Source organism: Aquila chrysaetos, chromosome 19, assembly GCF_900496995.4.
Source record: "Aquila chrysaetos chrysaetos chromosome 19, bAquChr1.4, whole genome shotgun sequence".
NCBI lineage: Eukaryota > Metazoa > Chordata > Aves > Accipitriformes > Accipitridae > Aquila > Aquila chrysaetos.
The window spans coordinates 12,413,235-12,427,543 of NC_044022.1; the positions used below are offsets into that span (position 1 = coordinate 12,413,235).

The window sequence follows — 14,309 nt, forward strand, 5'->3', positions numbered from 1 at the left end:
TGCACACACAACAGATAAACAAGGATTTAGTCAAAAATTACTGTCATGAAGTTTTCCTTCACAAACTAAATTTGAGATGACAGCTCTGAAATTTTAACAGCTCTGAAATTTTAAATCTTTTTTTATATCTGTACAGGAAAACAATATGAAACTATGTTATCATTTCAACTTCAGCTATATGGATTCTCCTTCAAAGAGAGAAAGATAGGTCAATATGCAGCTACATTCTGCCTTCCCCCAAGGAAATGCCAAAGAGATTGCTAATTAGGGATGATGCTTGCTTGTGGAATGACGATGTGTTTCTATTAGAAAATGGGCTTATTTTTTAATATATGTATTTGCAAATAGTATTTGTGGAATAGTTATATCGTGTTACCATTGACCTTGACAAATTAAAATCTCAAATCAAGAGATGAAATATTTTGTAAACTATTCACCAAGCCAGTTCCCACCAAAAACATCTACAGTTCAAAACAGAACCATGATCACATCTAGTTACTTTTTAGTTAAAAAGCTGTTTTATTACTCTAAGAAATTTATTTCTATGTATGCATGTATCACTATGAAATCACAACTGTAAATTAAACAATAAAGGATTTTTAACAGATTGCTTATTATTAGTAGATACAATATTTGTGTCGATATAGTGGTGATCAGAAGAGCAGGTTACTGCAACCGAGTTGTCTAGAAAAAAGCAAAGGAGATTGATGGAAAGTACCTGCAAATTGGTGTATTAGCATGCGTTGCAACCTTCTCATTTATTAATGGCTGGAATTTAAAATTATCAAAGTCTTTGACAGCATAACATAAGGAGACTCATTTTCATATGCAAATGATAATAACATCCTTTTCTACCACTTGTACTATAATTAACCTTTTTTTTGCTTGAGCTTTTGTCAGACAAGACTATCCATTTTACTGTGCCTTCTCTTTTGCACACAGCTTTGTCCATGATAAAGGAAAAGAGATACAATGAAAAACAAATTATTAGAAACTGAGCAATCTACTGAGCAAGTTTAAATTTTAACAATTTAAATGCTTACAGTTTATTAATGTTTTATCATTGTATCTTTTCAGATTGCTTCTTGTATTGTGAAAATGTATTCTGTAGCTTAAAGAGAAAAATCAGTGAATGGTAATTATTTTATTAGATTAAATAAAGTATATCAACTACAGCTTTAAATCTTATACAATATATGGTACAGTTTCTTGTAACTTACCGAGGATATAAATACTAACTTGCATCCATAAAAGAAATACAGAACACTAAATCTAGTTCTTTTAAATTTAAACTGTGGTGAGAAAAAAAGATCACTTTCTTTAAAATAAGGTAACTTCTCAGAAAGTGCATAGAGACAATGATCTGGGTTTTTCTTCTGTTTTTTGCAACACTTATAAAAAACTTTTTATAAGTGATCATCTTCTTCAATCAATATTCTACAGTCAGAGAGCTGAACTGGATAGTGGTATGATAAAGGATGCTGCTCAAACTTCTGCTTACAAGGTAGTATTTAATAATTAAAAAAGAATAGCCATTCTCTCAAAACATGCTTAGAATTCTGAGAGTTTAATCAACAGGAGTTGAATTCTGTTGAAACAGATTACTTTTCAAAACATTTAAGCCTGATGTTTATAGAAGCGCCTGTAACTTGTGGATGCCTCAATTTAACAGAGCATCTAAGCTTCACTGGGATTAAGCTTCAACAACTCACAATGAAACCAAAGAAAATGCAGGTAGAGATGTCTTTCTTTTTCCAAAGCTGCTTTTTAAAAACTGTTTTTCCATGCATAAAGCAAATTGTTTTCCTAAAACTTGAGATAATCCTTGCTAGTTGACAACCAAAAAATATTTCCATTTAAAACAGCAGAGTTTGCAGACTTAGTGTGAAAACCCACTGTATTCTGCAGGAAAAGAATAATTTCACTACAAGAAATAGTAATTGCAGTACCTCTGGAAAGTAAAGTCTTGAATTGGTGCACAGAACAAAAAAGAAAACTTAAGGGATCCTCCCACCTCAGGCACCCACGCATGAACACAGCTTTCTGTAAGTCACAAGAGAACACGAACTCTCTGACTTCACTTCAGCTTCTGCTTTAGCTTCCTTGGAAACTAGACCTTATTTTCAGTGGACAACACCTATGACCTGTGCCAGCCTGATACCTTCATCTTACTTTCCGTGTGGCCTCTTCTTTGGATAGCGTATCTTTATAAAGCACTACTACTCTACGCTGGCCACTACTTAATCAATACAATCTAACTGAAACAGTGATTAAAAAGGGACATGATACAACAGCTGGATCTATCAGAGCTTCAAATTTGCCTATTACATGAGAGACAAAGAAAAGATCTACATTTTTATAGTAGTACTTGCAAATTTCCAATTTTTACCAAGCAGTTATCACTTAGATAAAAGGTCTTGAAAGATGTATCCTGGCTGACAAATTCTGAACAAAGTGAAATCATGCTGCAACATGATGAGAGCTGTGGGAGCCAATTAAGGCTCAGTTTCATAGCAGATAATGTTAGGCTGCAGTTGTATTTTTGTTTTGATATTCATGACAGCTGAAGAGGAGAAGCCAAGAAAAGCAATAGAAAAATGCTAATTCTTCAGAATAAGGTGGAAATTTGCATTCAAATAATGGAATGGGTGGATTTAAACCACAATATTTTTATGAATTTTTGTGCTTTAATATTAGAATACTAAATCTGAAGTATTCTGCACTGTACAGATACTTAGGTAACAGCTGTTCAAATAGAGAAAGAGTGATGAGAGGAACAATGACAAGGTGGGGAATGCAGCCAACCTAATCCATCTGAATCAGCTACTCCTAAGACCATAAAAGACAAACCGTTAAGCTATTGTCGCTGCTGCAAAATCTGCTAAGGCAATCTATTAGACAAAACTCTGAAATGCTATACAAACTAAGTGGGATTACTTAAAGGGGTATAGGCCTTATTATGGAGTGCCAAACTGGGTGAATTTGGGGACTGAACATGACAATTCTGGGATTGTACAAGATTTATTATGGGATATTTAAGGGAAAGACCAAAGGTGGGGAAAGGTGGATGGGTGACAAACATGAATTGGAAAAGAGAGAGAGAGGTATAAAAGAGAAGGTTGCATGTAGGGAGGCTGCTGGTCAGTACACTTTGTCCAAACTTGCACCTGATCACCAGAGTCTGTCCTATCCTTTCAAGGTCTATTTTTAGCTATTTTTGGAGGGCAAGCGTGTTCTCTATGTGGGGGAAGGGAATCCACTAGCAAACTTCTAGCAGTACCAGCCAGCAGGAGGATAAGAGGTCTGGGAGCTGTGTGCTGCAGACTGAGGGATTGGAAGCAGGACAGCGGAGAGACCAAAAATCAGTGAGACTTGTGAATAGTGTTTTCCTTGAGCAATGAACCACAGAAATAGGATAGGGCTATTCGTGCTGTCTGTGTTTATGCAGCTGCCTGTAAAGGTACCGTCCTCCTCTGTTAGCCTGAGTGTGGTTGGCGGTGTCTGTACAGAGTATGCAAGAGTGCCTATTTTGGGCTTCACACTCAGCCTCTATTTCTCGGATTTTATGTGCATACCATCTATTTTTGCATTAAGACTGATTTATAGGCTGGTCCTCAGAGTTCTTGAACTCAGTGAAAATTGAGAGGGTGCATAGCAAGCTCACTACCCTGGACTTCAGGAGAGCAGACTTCAGCCTCTTCAGGATCTGCTTGGTAGAGTACCATATGATACAGCCCTAGAGGGAAGAGGCGCCCAAGAAAGCTGGTTGATAGTCAAGGATCACCTCCGCCAAGCTCAGGAGCAATGCATCCCAACACAGAGGAAGTCAGGCAAAAAAGCCAGGAGGCCTGCATGGATGAACAAGGAGCTCCTGGACAAACTGAAACACAAAAAGGAAGCCTACAGAGGGTGGAAGCAAGGACAGGTAGCCTGGGAGGAATACAGAGAAATTGTCTGAGCAGTCAGGGCTCAGGTTAGGAAAGCCAAGCCCTGATAGAGTTAAATCTGGCCAGGGATGACAAGGGCAACAAGAAAAGCTTCTATAGGTACATCGGTGATAAAAGGAAGACTGGGGAAAATGTGGGCCCTCTCTGGAAAGAAACAGGAGAACTGGTTACCAGGGACATGGAGAAGGCTGAGGTACTCAACAACTTTTTTGCCTCAGTCTTCACCAGCAAGTGCTCCAGCCACACTGCCCAAGTCGCAGAAGGCAAAGGCAGGGACTGGGAGAATGAAGAACTGCCCACCACAGGAGAAGATCAGGTTCGAGACCATCTAAGGAACCTGAATGTGCACAACTCCATGGGACCTGATGAGATGTATCTGTGAGTCCTGAGGGAACTGGCAGATGAAGTGGCTAAGCCACTATGCATCATATTTGAGAAGTCGTGGCAGTCCAGGAAGTTTGCACTGACTGGAAAAGGGGAAACATAACCCCCATTTTTAAAAAAGGAAAAAAGAAAGACCTGGGGAACTACAGGCCAGTCAGTCTCAACTCTGTGCCCAGCAAGATCATGGAGTGGATCCTCCTGGAAACTATGCTAATGCACATGGAAAATAAGCAGGTCATTGGTGACAGCCAACATGGCTTCACTACGGGCAAATTGTGCCTGACAAATTTGGTGGCCTTTTACGACAGGGTTACAGCGTTGGTGGATAAGGGAAGAGCAACTGATGTCATCTACCTGGAATTTTGCAAAGCATTTGACACTGTCCTGCATGACATCCTTGTCTCTAAATTGGAGAGACATGGATTTCATGGATGGAGTACTCGGTGGATAAAGAATTGGCTGGATGGCCACACTCAAAGAGTTGCAGTCAATGTCTCAATATCCAAGTGGAGGCCAGTGACGAGTGGTGTTCCTCAGAGGTCAGTATTGGGATCGGCGCTGTTTAACATCTTTGTCAGCAACATGGACAGTGGGATTGAGTGCACCCTCAGCAAGTTTGCTGATGACACCAAGCTGTGTGCTGAGGTTGACATGTGGGAGGGAAGGGATGTCATCCAGAGGGACCCTGACAAGCTTGAGAGGTGGGCCCATGTGAACCTCATGAAGTTCAACAAGGCCAAGTGCAAGGTCCTGCACATGTGTTGGGACAATCCCAAGCACAAACACAGGCTGGGCAATGAGTGGACTGAGAGCAGCCCTGAGGAGAAGGGCTTGGGGGTATTAGTGGATGAAAAACTGAGTATGAGCCAGCAATGTATGCTCGCAGCCCAGAAAGCCAATCACATTCTGGGCAGCATCAAAAGAAGCATGACCAGCAGGTCGAGGGAGGTGATTCTCCCCCCCCCACTCAGCTCTCGTGAGACCCCACCTGGAGTACCTCGTTCAGCTCTGGGGCACCCAACATAAGAAGGCTATTTAAGACAGGCTGAGAGAGTTGAGGTTGTTCAGCCTGGGGAAGAGAAGGCTCCAGGGAGACCTTATAGCAGCCTTCCAGTACCTAAAGGGGGCCTACAGGAAAGATGAGGAGGGACTCTTTATCAGAGATTGTAATGATAGAATGAGGGGTAATGATTTTAAACAGAAACAGGGTAGCTTTAGACTAGATGTAAGGATGAAGTTCTTCACTGTGAGGGTGGTGAGGCACTGGAACAGGTTGCCCAGAGAGGTTGCGGATGCCCCATCCCTGGAACTGTTCAAAGGCCAAGTTGGAAGGGGCTTTGAGCAACCTGGTCTAGTGGAAGGTGTCCCTGCCCATGGCAGGGGGGTTGGAACTAGATGATCTTTAAGGTCCATTCCAACGCAAATCATTCTATGATTCTATGAGTTCCTTGGCTTTCTAAGAGCAGACTTTCTGCCTGTTATCAGTGAATGAAAATTGAACTTTTTGCCTACATGCCTTGGGTGTGAAGGAAGAATCCTGTGTCTCCTATTCCCAGAAGGTTTTCTAGTAGCTTCAGCAGAAAACTTCCAAGAGTTCAAACCTCATATACCTTGGGTGAACAATCTACCTTTCTGGGGACCTAATTGTTGAAACAGAGGAATAGTAAGGGTTCCAAAACAGAAACAAAGTCATTCTACCTCTAATAGTAAAAGAGTAGTAAAATACTAAAAATCTTATACTAGGGGGTCAAACTGGTATTGAAATTAAATATTACTACCTTAGATTTCACTCAGGATGAAAGGGGACAAGAGATAACAGCATCCCAGAGAGATACATACAAGTCTCTTGATTAATATGAAATATAACTTTTTTATATACTATATTAGGATTACCTTATAGACAAACACACATTTTCAACAAAAACTTTCATAACTTATGCAAATAAAGCCTTTCAGTATTCATAAACATTCCCTTGATTAGAACTCTGAAAGTAGTGCTTATGATTCGGAGGTCAGTCTTCCTTTTCAGCATGTGCTGTAAGCCTTTTAGCAGCTGTCTGACCAAACAGCCATCCAAAGGGACAACTGTTTTTACAGATGACTTAAAAGCAGCTCAGTCCAAAAGAATGAAATAAATATTGTCATTTAAAATTTAAGGTCTTGTTGGAATAAGAGGGGTTTTTTTTGGAAGAAATGAAATTAATCTCTTTATTTAGTTCTTGTGGAAACAAAAAGTAAGTTCCAATCTGTTGACCTGAAACATTTTTTCAATGTTGATATTCATCTGACATTTGCCTGGGCTGCTGTTTTGCCTCTTAATAGCTGTAGTTCTGGGTCTCTTCCCTCTCTTTCTCTCCTGCTGGTATAGCTAAGAGAAGACACTTATCTACAGACTGGGATGGACTTAAATTCTGTTATACACTGGTGTATGTTATTGCTAAGATATAATCATGTACCATGAGAGAGGGAAACCACAGAACACATTTAAGATGCCACCATGAGGAATCTGGGAGTATAAGGGTCAAGAATTACAACAAACACAAAGATCTATGATGATTCATAAGCTTCGTATCTTAATGTTGATAGCAAATAAATCACTGTAGACAGACAAGCTGAAACACAATATTGTAAAGTTCAATGTCAGCCTTGCTAATTGGAAGTATTCAGAACTCTTCATCCTAGAAGAATGTTCAATACACAGAATTATTGTTTTAATTTAAAGCAAAAGCTAATATCCAAATATGAGAACTTCCACCTGGAAAGAAATTACATATTTCCATCAGCTCTATCACCACAACATAATACACAGCAAAAAATGGCTCTATTGCATTTTGCATATACTGATTTGTTCACACTTTAAGTAGGCAGATTTCCTTTTTTTATTTTGCTTTTAGTGAGTGAATTCAGACCTGAGAAATGCAACACCTGTTGTTTTTCTGTCTGTTATTGTGTAATGCACTCAAAACATCTTTACACTTCTATAAATTCTGCTATAATTATTCTACCATCTGGCCTATATTTTGGGTTCCTCCTCATCCCCATTAAATGTTTGTAACAAAGCAGCTGCTTTTATTATTTTCTGCACTGGGAGCAAACACCTTGACAAGAAAGCCTTTAACTAATAACCTAAGTAGAGACTTACTGCATCCTTAGTAGATGCAATCTTTCAGTACAACTTTGATGTTTCAATGTCTCCTATTTTTCTCTTGAAAAGTACCTAAAACACATCTGTCTCAAACGGTGAAGGCAGAAGTCAATATCTTATAGTGAATGAAACAGAGGGAGGTATGAATAATTATCAAAAAATGATGGAGTTGGTCATATAAAATTAAACCAATCAAAAATATGTCCTTTATTGAAATATAAATCTGAAGATAACTTTCAGAGTTAAGAGAAAGCCTTTATTGAAGCCTTTATTGAACTTAGGAATACTAAATCTAGAATTAACTAATGATAAACTACATTTATAAAATCAATAATGAAAAGTTACAAAATAGGAAAGGTAATTAAAAATGATCAAGGCTAATCAAAATCTTGGTGTAATATGTACAAACATGAATTGGAATCACATTTAAGGAAAAAGATGATTCAACTGAAATTAGAAATAATCAACATTTTTCTGGTAAAATACATACAAAAATAAAAACATAGAAACTGTATTTCAGATGTGATCTGACTAGGAGCTTGAGAAGCAAAATGGACTGATATTGTGTTATTAAGAATTGCTTCAAATACAACTGTATTACATATTTGACATTAAAAAAAACCATATAAAAAATATAAGAACCAGTATCTGGTCATCTGTCACTACCTTCTATTGTCACTAACAAAAAAATTTACACAATTTACTGCTTATGGATACCATTAAATATCTACTGTAAAGCTCTGCCTTTAATAATCTGTCCTTCTCTTACAGTAAATAATTGTTTAAAATTGTAAATGATTTCTTCATAATACCTTTCATAAAAATGAGTAATCCAAATGTACAATTTTTTCAGCACTTTGAACAATGAGAATGGAAGATTACTATCATGGTAATATAATGCATCACACTTGTCAGTAGTTGACTGGAGTAATATATGGAAATAAAAACTTTTTCAATATGCTTGGTTGAAACTTATCTATTACTGTTAACACTAATTTCATCCTGTTACACTCTGCCACATTATCTCCACTTTGTATGGGAGGTGCACTCCACACAGAAGCTTGAACCGTAATCTCAGGCTTCCATTTAAAAAAAATCATATAAGTTAAGAAAAATTGCATGCAGTTTGGTCACAACCAAATAAAGGTAGAAGTCACAAACTGCAAGGTACTCTTGAAGATTACAAACACTGCTGACTCAGCCACAAACGATGCTTTTTTAATAATAATATATTATAATAGTCAGTCAAAAGACAGAGGGGACTAAGTTCAACTCTAGTTATATGACCAAATAATTTCTGAACAAGCATTATCATTTGTTGCTATATATATTTACACTTTATTGTTCATAATTTTAGCCTTTTTGTGAACAAAGATAAAGAAAAAATTGAGCATTAGTCAAAAGAAATGGTTTGCATAACCAGAATCTTATTAATACTTTGGAAACATCCATTTTATAGTTTCTTTAGAAAATGTAATGCCTAGAAATCATGTGCCCCTCAAATCTTCCTTCTGAATATGACAGTCAACACTAATGTTCACAGAAATCTTCTTCATATCCCACGGGACAAGATTGTGTTAATCAAGGTCAAAACCAGCAGCTTTCTATTTACTGCCTGGAGGTAATAGAAGATCTGTCCCTCCTGAAGGAAACGTCCTCTCTGGAAGGTTCTCACAGTTTCCTCTCTATGCATCCAACATGATGAAATCTGTTTTCTTAAATACTAATTAATTTAGATAAATTACTTTTTTACTTGTCTGCCTATTATCTTAAATATACCTCTTCTGTCAATCAAAGTATAGCTAGATTTACCTTAACTAAAAATTATCTTCTCCACTATCACACTGTAGATTGACAGAGTTGTCAGACTGCACCTTCTATTATAGCCCTTTGTAAACCTGGAGAATGCAGATATTTTCTTTATTTGCTTCAAAGACTAGTCTTCTATGAATTTCTATATTACGTCTATCAGAATTGCTTTACTTTATCTCTTTATACGTACCTCTCTACCAGATTAAAGAGTGTTTCTTGACTTAGATGTAGATTCATCTGAGTAAATAAATCTATCTTTATTCCCCACAATTCATCAAAAAGACTAATGACTAAAATCTAAGATGTAAATCTATTGTGAAGTGACTAACCACATTACTGTATTTAAAGTTACTGACTTCAAATTGCTCAGTCTGCTGTCTTCACATTTCTCATCTATCTTCAAATTTTTTCATGTCTTTTCACACACCTAAAACTCTTTGGGACTTGAGTTTGGAAAGGCCTACTGTAGTGCAATTCACATAATATCCCACGTCACTGAACACCAGCATATTGAGGTAAAATGACTCTTTAAAATTACCTGTATAGCAAGTGCTCGAGCTACAAGACTTCTAAGATATTGTAAAGGATCTTCTGGACCTTCCCACTTGGTTTGCCATGAGACGGGACACTGAAATAAAAATACATTTACTGAAACTATCCGTTTCGAAACCATCATCATTACATTTTAAGCTAGCAATTTGAATGAAATTAAATAATCTGGAGATCAAATATATCTACAAAGAAAAAAGGCAATACATGTAATATAATGATCAAAGCATACAACCACTAATAGGAAGGTCATATTCGTGCTAATGCTTTATGTGGCCCGCAGAGATACAGTGGTCATGGAGAAGTTACAAGAACCTCTGCTATTCAATAAGGAAACATTAGTAGGTTCCGCAAACACTTCAGAAAGGCTTAAACTGATTCTTTCTTGGAAAGCCACAATGCCATCTTTGAACTGCAACTACAGGTTCCCACTCCTTTGCTGCTGCGTTCTCAGACTTGAACATGCAGTTGTGTGGCTCTGTGGCAAAACGAATCTGGTACAATTCCTCCACAAGATTACTTTCTCATCATCTTAAAGTGTTTGTAGAACAACACCTGAGAATAAAATCCTGCAAGACCTCCCCATACAAATTTCTCATAGACTTCAAAAAGAAAGGCTTAAAATATCCTCTGTTAGATTTTCTCCATATAAAATAAGGATAAAAACATTAATTGTAGCTACTCCACAGGAATCTGTAAAGCACACTGAAACTGACTCTGCAAGATTCTCCTGCTTATGTGAAAGAGAATTGATGTAAATCATTACCTGTGGAATATTGCACAATACTAAAGATGCCGAGCAGACTAAACAGTTTATACTGTTTAACATTTACAGCTGCATTTTCAAGAAGGTTAACAATCTAATAGCATATGTGCTGAACAGATTTTCAAAATCTGATCACAGAAGTTTGTAAGAAAAAGTGTCTTTCAAAGTAAATACTCACATATGTACCTTTTATAGGTAAAACCCAGGAAATATCTGCATCTGAGGACACTAATTAATAATGAATTGAATAAACTAGAATACATATAAGACAATTAATAAAGCACAGTTAACTGCATGCTTTTTTGCATAATTATGATTTTTTGAAAAGTTTTTGTATTTGAAACTATTATCCTTGCATTTTTGCAGACTCTTTTGCTAGATATGCATTTACAGGCAGCTCACCAATGTATCATTTGGAAGGCATTCACCTAATGTTGCTAATATATCAGGCTCAATTACTCTAAGTTTAAAGTAATAGCTTAGCTAATTGTTAGTATGGAAGCGTATTTCAGAGATACACTAACATATAAATTTTGTACAAATAAGGAACATTGCTGAAACCATTAGAAGTCACATTTATTAAGTTTCACATTTCTATTGGTAATCTAGCAGCTTCTTCAGGTGCTATAATCTTAAAAGAGCTATAATCTTGGTGCTTTTAAAATATAAGTTTTTTAAAATAGTCCTTTGTTACATAACACATGACCACACTAAACTAAACAAGAACAGTATGTAGAAAATATATGAAACAAACCACTTTAAGATGATAAATATAGCGACGCTTAGCTGCCATGAGGTTTAGCTGCCATGCCAAGAGTGTGGCATTAGCCTCTCTGAAGGGCTGCTGAAAAAGATCGCTTTATGGTCACAATCCAATAAAGTGATCTGTGTCAAGGTAAGTGGGTAAGTAAGCAGATGAAATGCCAGAAACACTGTTCAATATATCAGGAAGCACTGAACTGATGTTTGTGAGAGAAAAAAATGCATAGAATCTTTAAGTACATTTTTGTGACAGTGATCAGCTTCATAGTTCCTGCTGCTTCCAATTTAAGAGTGCAGCTTAAGCACACAAGCAAGCCATATTCTCTTGCTCAGTAACAAGAAATGTAACAAATACAAAAAAATGGCCATTACATGTATCATTTGCATTCACTGTGACTGGTACTTAGCACCAATTTCTACCACACAGTCAAAACGTGTTTAAAAAGGCAATGAGATTGCTAACATGAAAATGTTAATTTATTCTAATTGTACTTCAATTTTGCTAACAAGTGCTGTCTTGTGAATCTGAAAAGACAAAGAATTTAATTATTGTTTTAATTAGAAATTTGATAGATCAATAAATGCATAACAATCTTTTAAACAGTACTTGTTCCTCGCATGAAGATAAACAAGATGTTAATAGGAATTATTGTTCATTGTAGGGGTAATCTCAATATCCACGTATCTGCATTGACACAATTTATCAATTGCTGCAGGTGAAACAAAACCACAGTTTCACATCAATGTTTGACTATCTTTGGAATCCATATTATCTAGCTATTCATGACAGAACATGTAAATTTGCAGTCACTAATTGTACCAGTTTATAAATGCCCAGTTTGATGCCAGAAAACATGGAGAAAGTACATGTACAAATTTTGGTTGCTTTTCTTGTATATCAAGAATATAGGGTGAGATGATAGGTTGGTATGATAGGCACAGCTTGTCTGGTGTAATATGGCAATAATTCGTCCTGAATAAATACAGAGAGCAAATTGTGATTACAACTGCAGTAAAACTTAAATTTTAAGAAACTGTAAAAACTAAGAAAAGGGTCAGATTTCCATGTTCTACTGGCTAATATATTTGACTTATCTAGCATGATTTGGTATTTGAAATGGAAATAGTATTACACAACTTCTAATCTTATCGGATTTGCCCTTAAGAGAAAGCTTGATAAAAGTATAATATACTCAGAAGCTTCTGCAAGTACTTCAAGCAACATTTTCCTGGGTTTTCATTCCAGAAAAAACATGGTTCTGTTTTAGTCCCTATCAATAAAAGAACCCCATTTTAGAGTCTCTATCAATAAAAGAACTTAGAGCAAATGATGACATGAAAATATGTATCAGAATTTTGTTCAGTTTCCTTGGTTTTTTTCATTGCTTATAATGTAAATTCATGACAAAGTAACTTACTTTCTGATTTAGCAGAGCACTTGCTAGTCTTTGTACTTCAGAACTCAGTAATGAAGTACCTCTGATGACTTTACTTAAAGAAGCAAGTGACTGATGGACACTTTGCACAAGGCGAATGGCATTGAATTGTTCCAGAGTAACAAATGATAAGATTGGGGATCCTTGCTGCTCCACAGGAGGAGATACCTTCTGATGAATCAGGTTAGAATTCTAAAAAAGAACACATGATGTCCAGTTAATAAACTCAGGGAAACTATTATGTTATACAATGTATTGTTTGTTTAATTCGTAATACTTCATATGACCTTGTGAGTCTTCAGGTAATTCAGATAGCCCCTCTTTTCTGATGCTGGATTAAAACTGTAGTGATACTTTCATTGTCCATGAGATGTTCAATAAAGGCACCACTCTTCTGAGACAATTCTGTCTACCCAATTACTTCAAAAGTACTGGAATTTCTGAAAAATCTTCACTTAGCTGTATCTTTGCTTTTAGTATTTGTGTTAATGCGTCAATATAAAAAGCAGTAGTGTACTCAGCATAACAAGATTGTATTGGGTACTATAAACCATGCTGCCAGATATAGCTCCTGCTTTGATAAGACTAGTTCAACCTGGAAGCAAAATAATAAATACAAAATAAATATGATATTACATGTAAATCCTGAGTAACTCAGACTCTGAGAGGTACTACTGCTCTCACATTGACATTTTTATTACTTACTTCCATTCCATTACAGCCCCTGAAAATCCAAATTTATTCAATAATTTCAAGAGATAGTATCATTTTGCAAGTCTTAATTCATATGCAGCTTATTACATAAATATGTTTTAGCATGTGTTCTGAAACTGCCAACCTGACATATGACAAGATGCTGCACTGAATTCTAGTTATGGAATTTAAACCTTTATTGGAAAATTCTACAAGGCACAAATGCAAAAAGAAAACCCCAGCCTTTGGGAAAAAAACTGTTTTGCTATTTCAATTTCTAGTAATTTATTCAAGGTAAAATCAGATTTTACTTTCTCTGAAGTATCTCTTCTTAAAATAACAAGTAGTTTTGACTTTTTTCAGATTAAATACACTTCTGAATTGTCACACGACATCTTGCTTTCCAGAACACACAGGATATCTGCCTCCATAATCATTCCCAGGCACTGTAAGTTTGTCAGAACTTTCACATGTGTTTTGTTTCAAGCTCATACTGCACTCAACTACCAAGTAAAAATATGAGAAAAGCTATGTGCAAGAGTCATACAGATACTTTGGTTTATGACCAACAGAAAAATGAAGGATATGGTTTTCCCTCCCACATTATTAAAAAGGTATACAACAAAGTTACTTACTGTTCAAAGTGTAAGAAACATACAGTATTTAGAAATGTTTTGTATTTTGTCTTTGCATAAATCCTGAAATCATAGTTCCAGTTTCACTTCAATTTTTCCGAGACCATAGTTTGTTGAGTATATATAAAATGTAATATAAAACTAGTAGAAACTAGCTGATAATTTCTTACTGGAGTATTT

General features: G+C 36.2%; 1 protein-coding gene across 2 annotated transcripts in view; it reads right to left on the reverse strand.

The window, feature by feature from the left end:
• Positions 1-14,309, reverse strand: part of DYNC2H1 (dynein cytoplasmic 2 heavy chain 1) — a 187,834-nt gene that overhangs the window by 23,157 nt on the left and 150,368 nt on the right. For both annotated transcript variants that reach the window (XM_030042296.2, XM_030042294.2), the window contains exons 84-85: positions 12,784-12,993; positions 9,827-9,916 (exon numbers count right to left, since the gene is read on the reverse strand). In XM_030042296.2, coding sequence (XP_029898156.1) covers positions 9,827-9,916; positions 12,784-12,993 — 300 coding nt within the window. The remainder of the gene's footprint in view (positions 1-9,826; positions 9,917-12,783; positions 12,994-14,309) is intronic.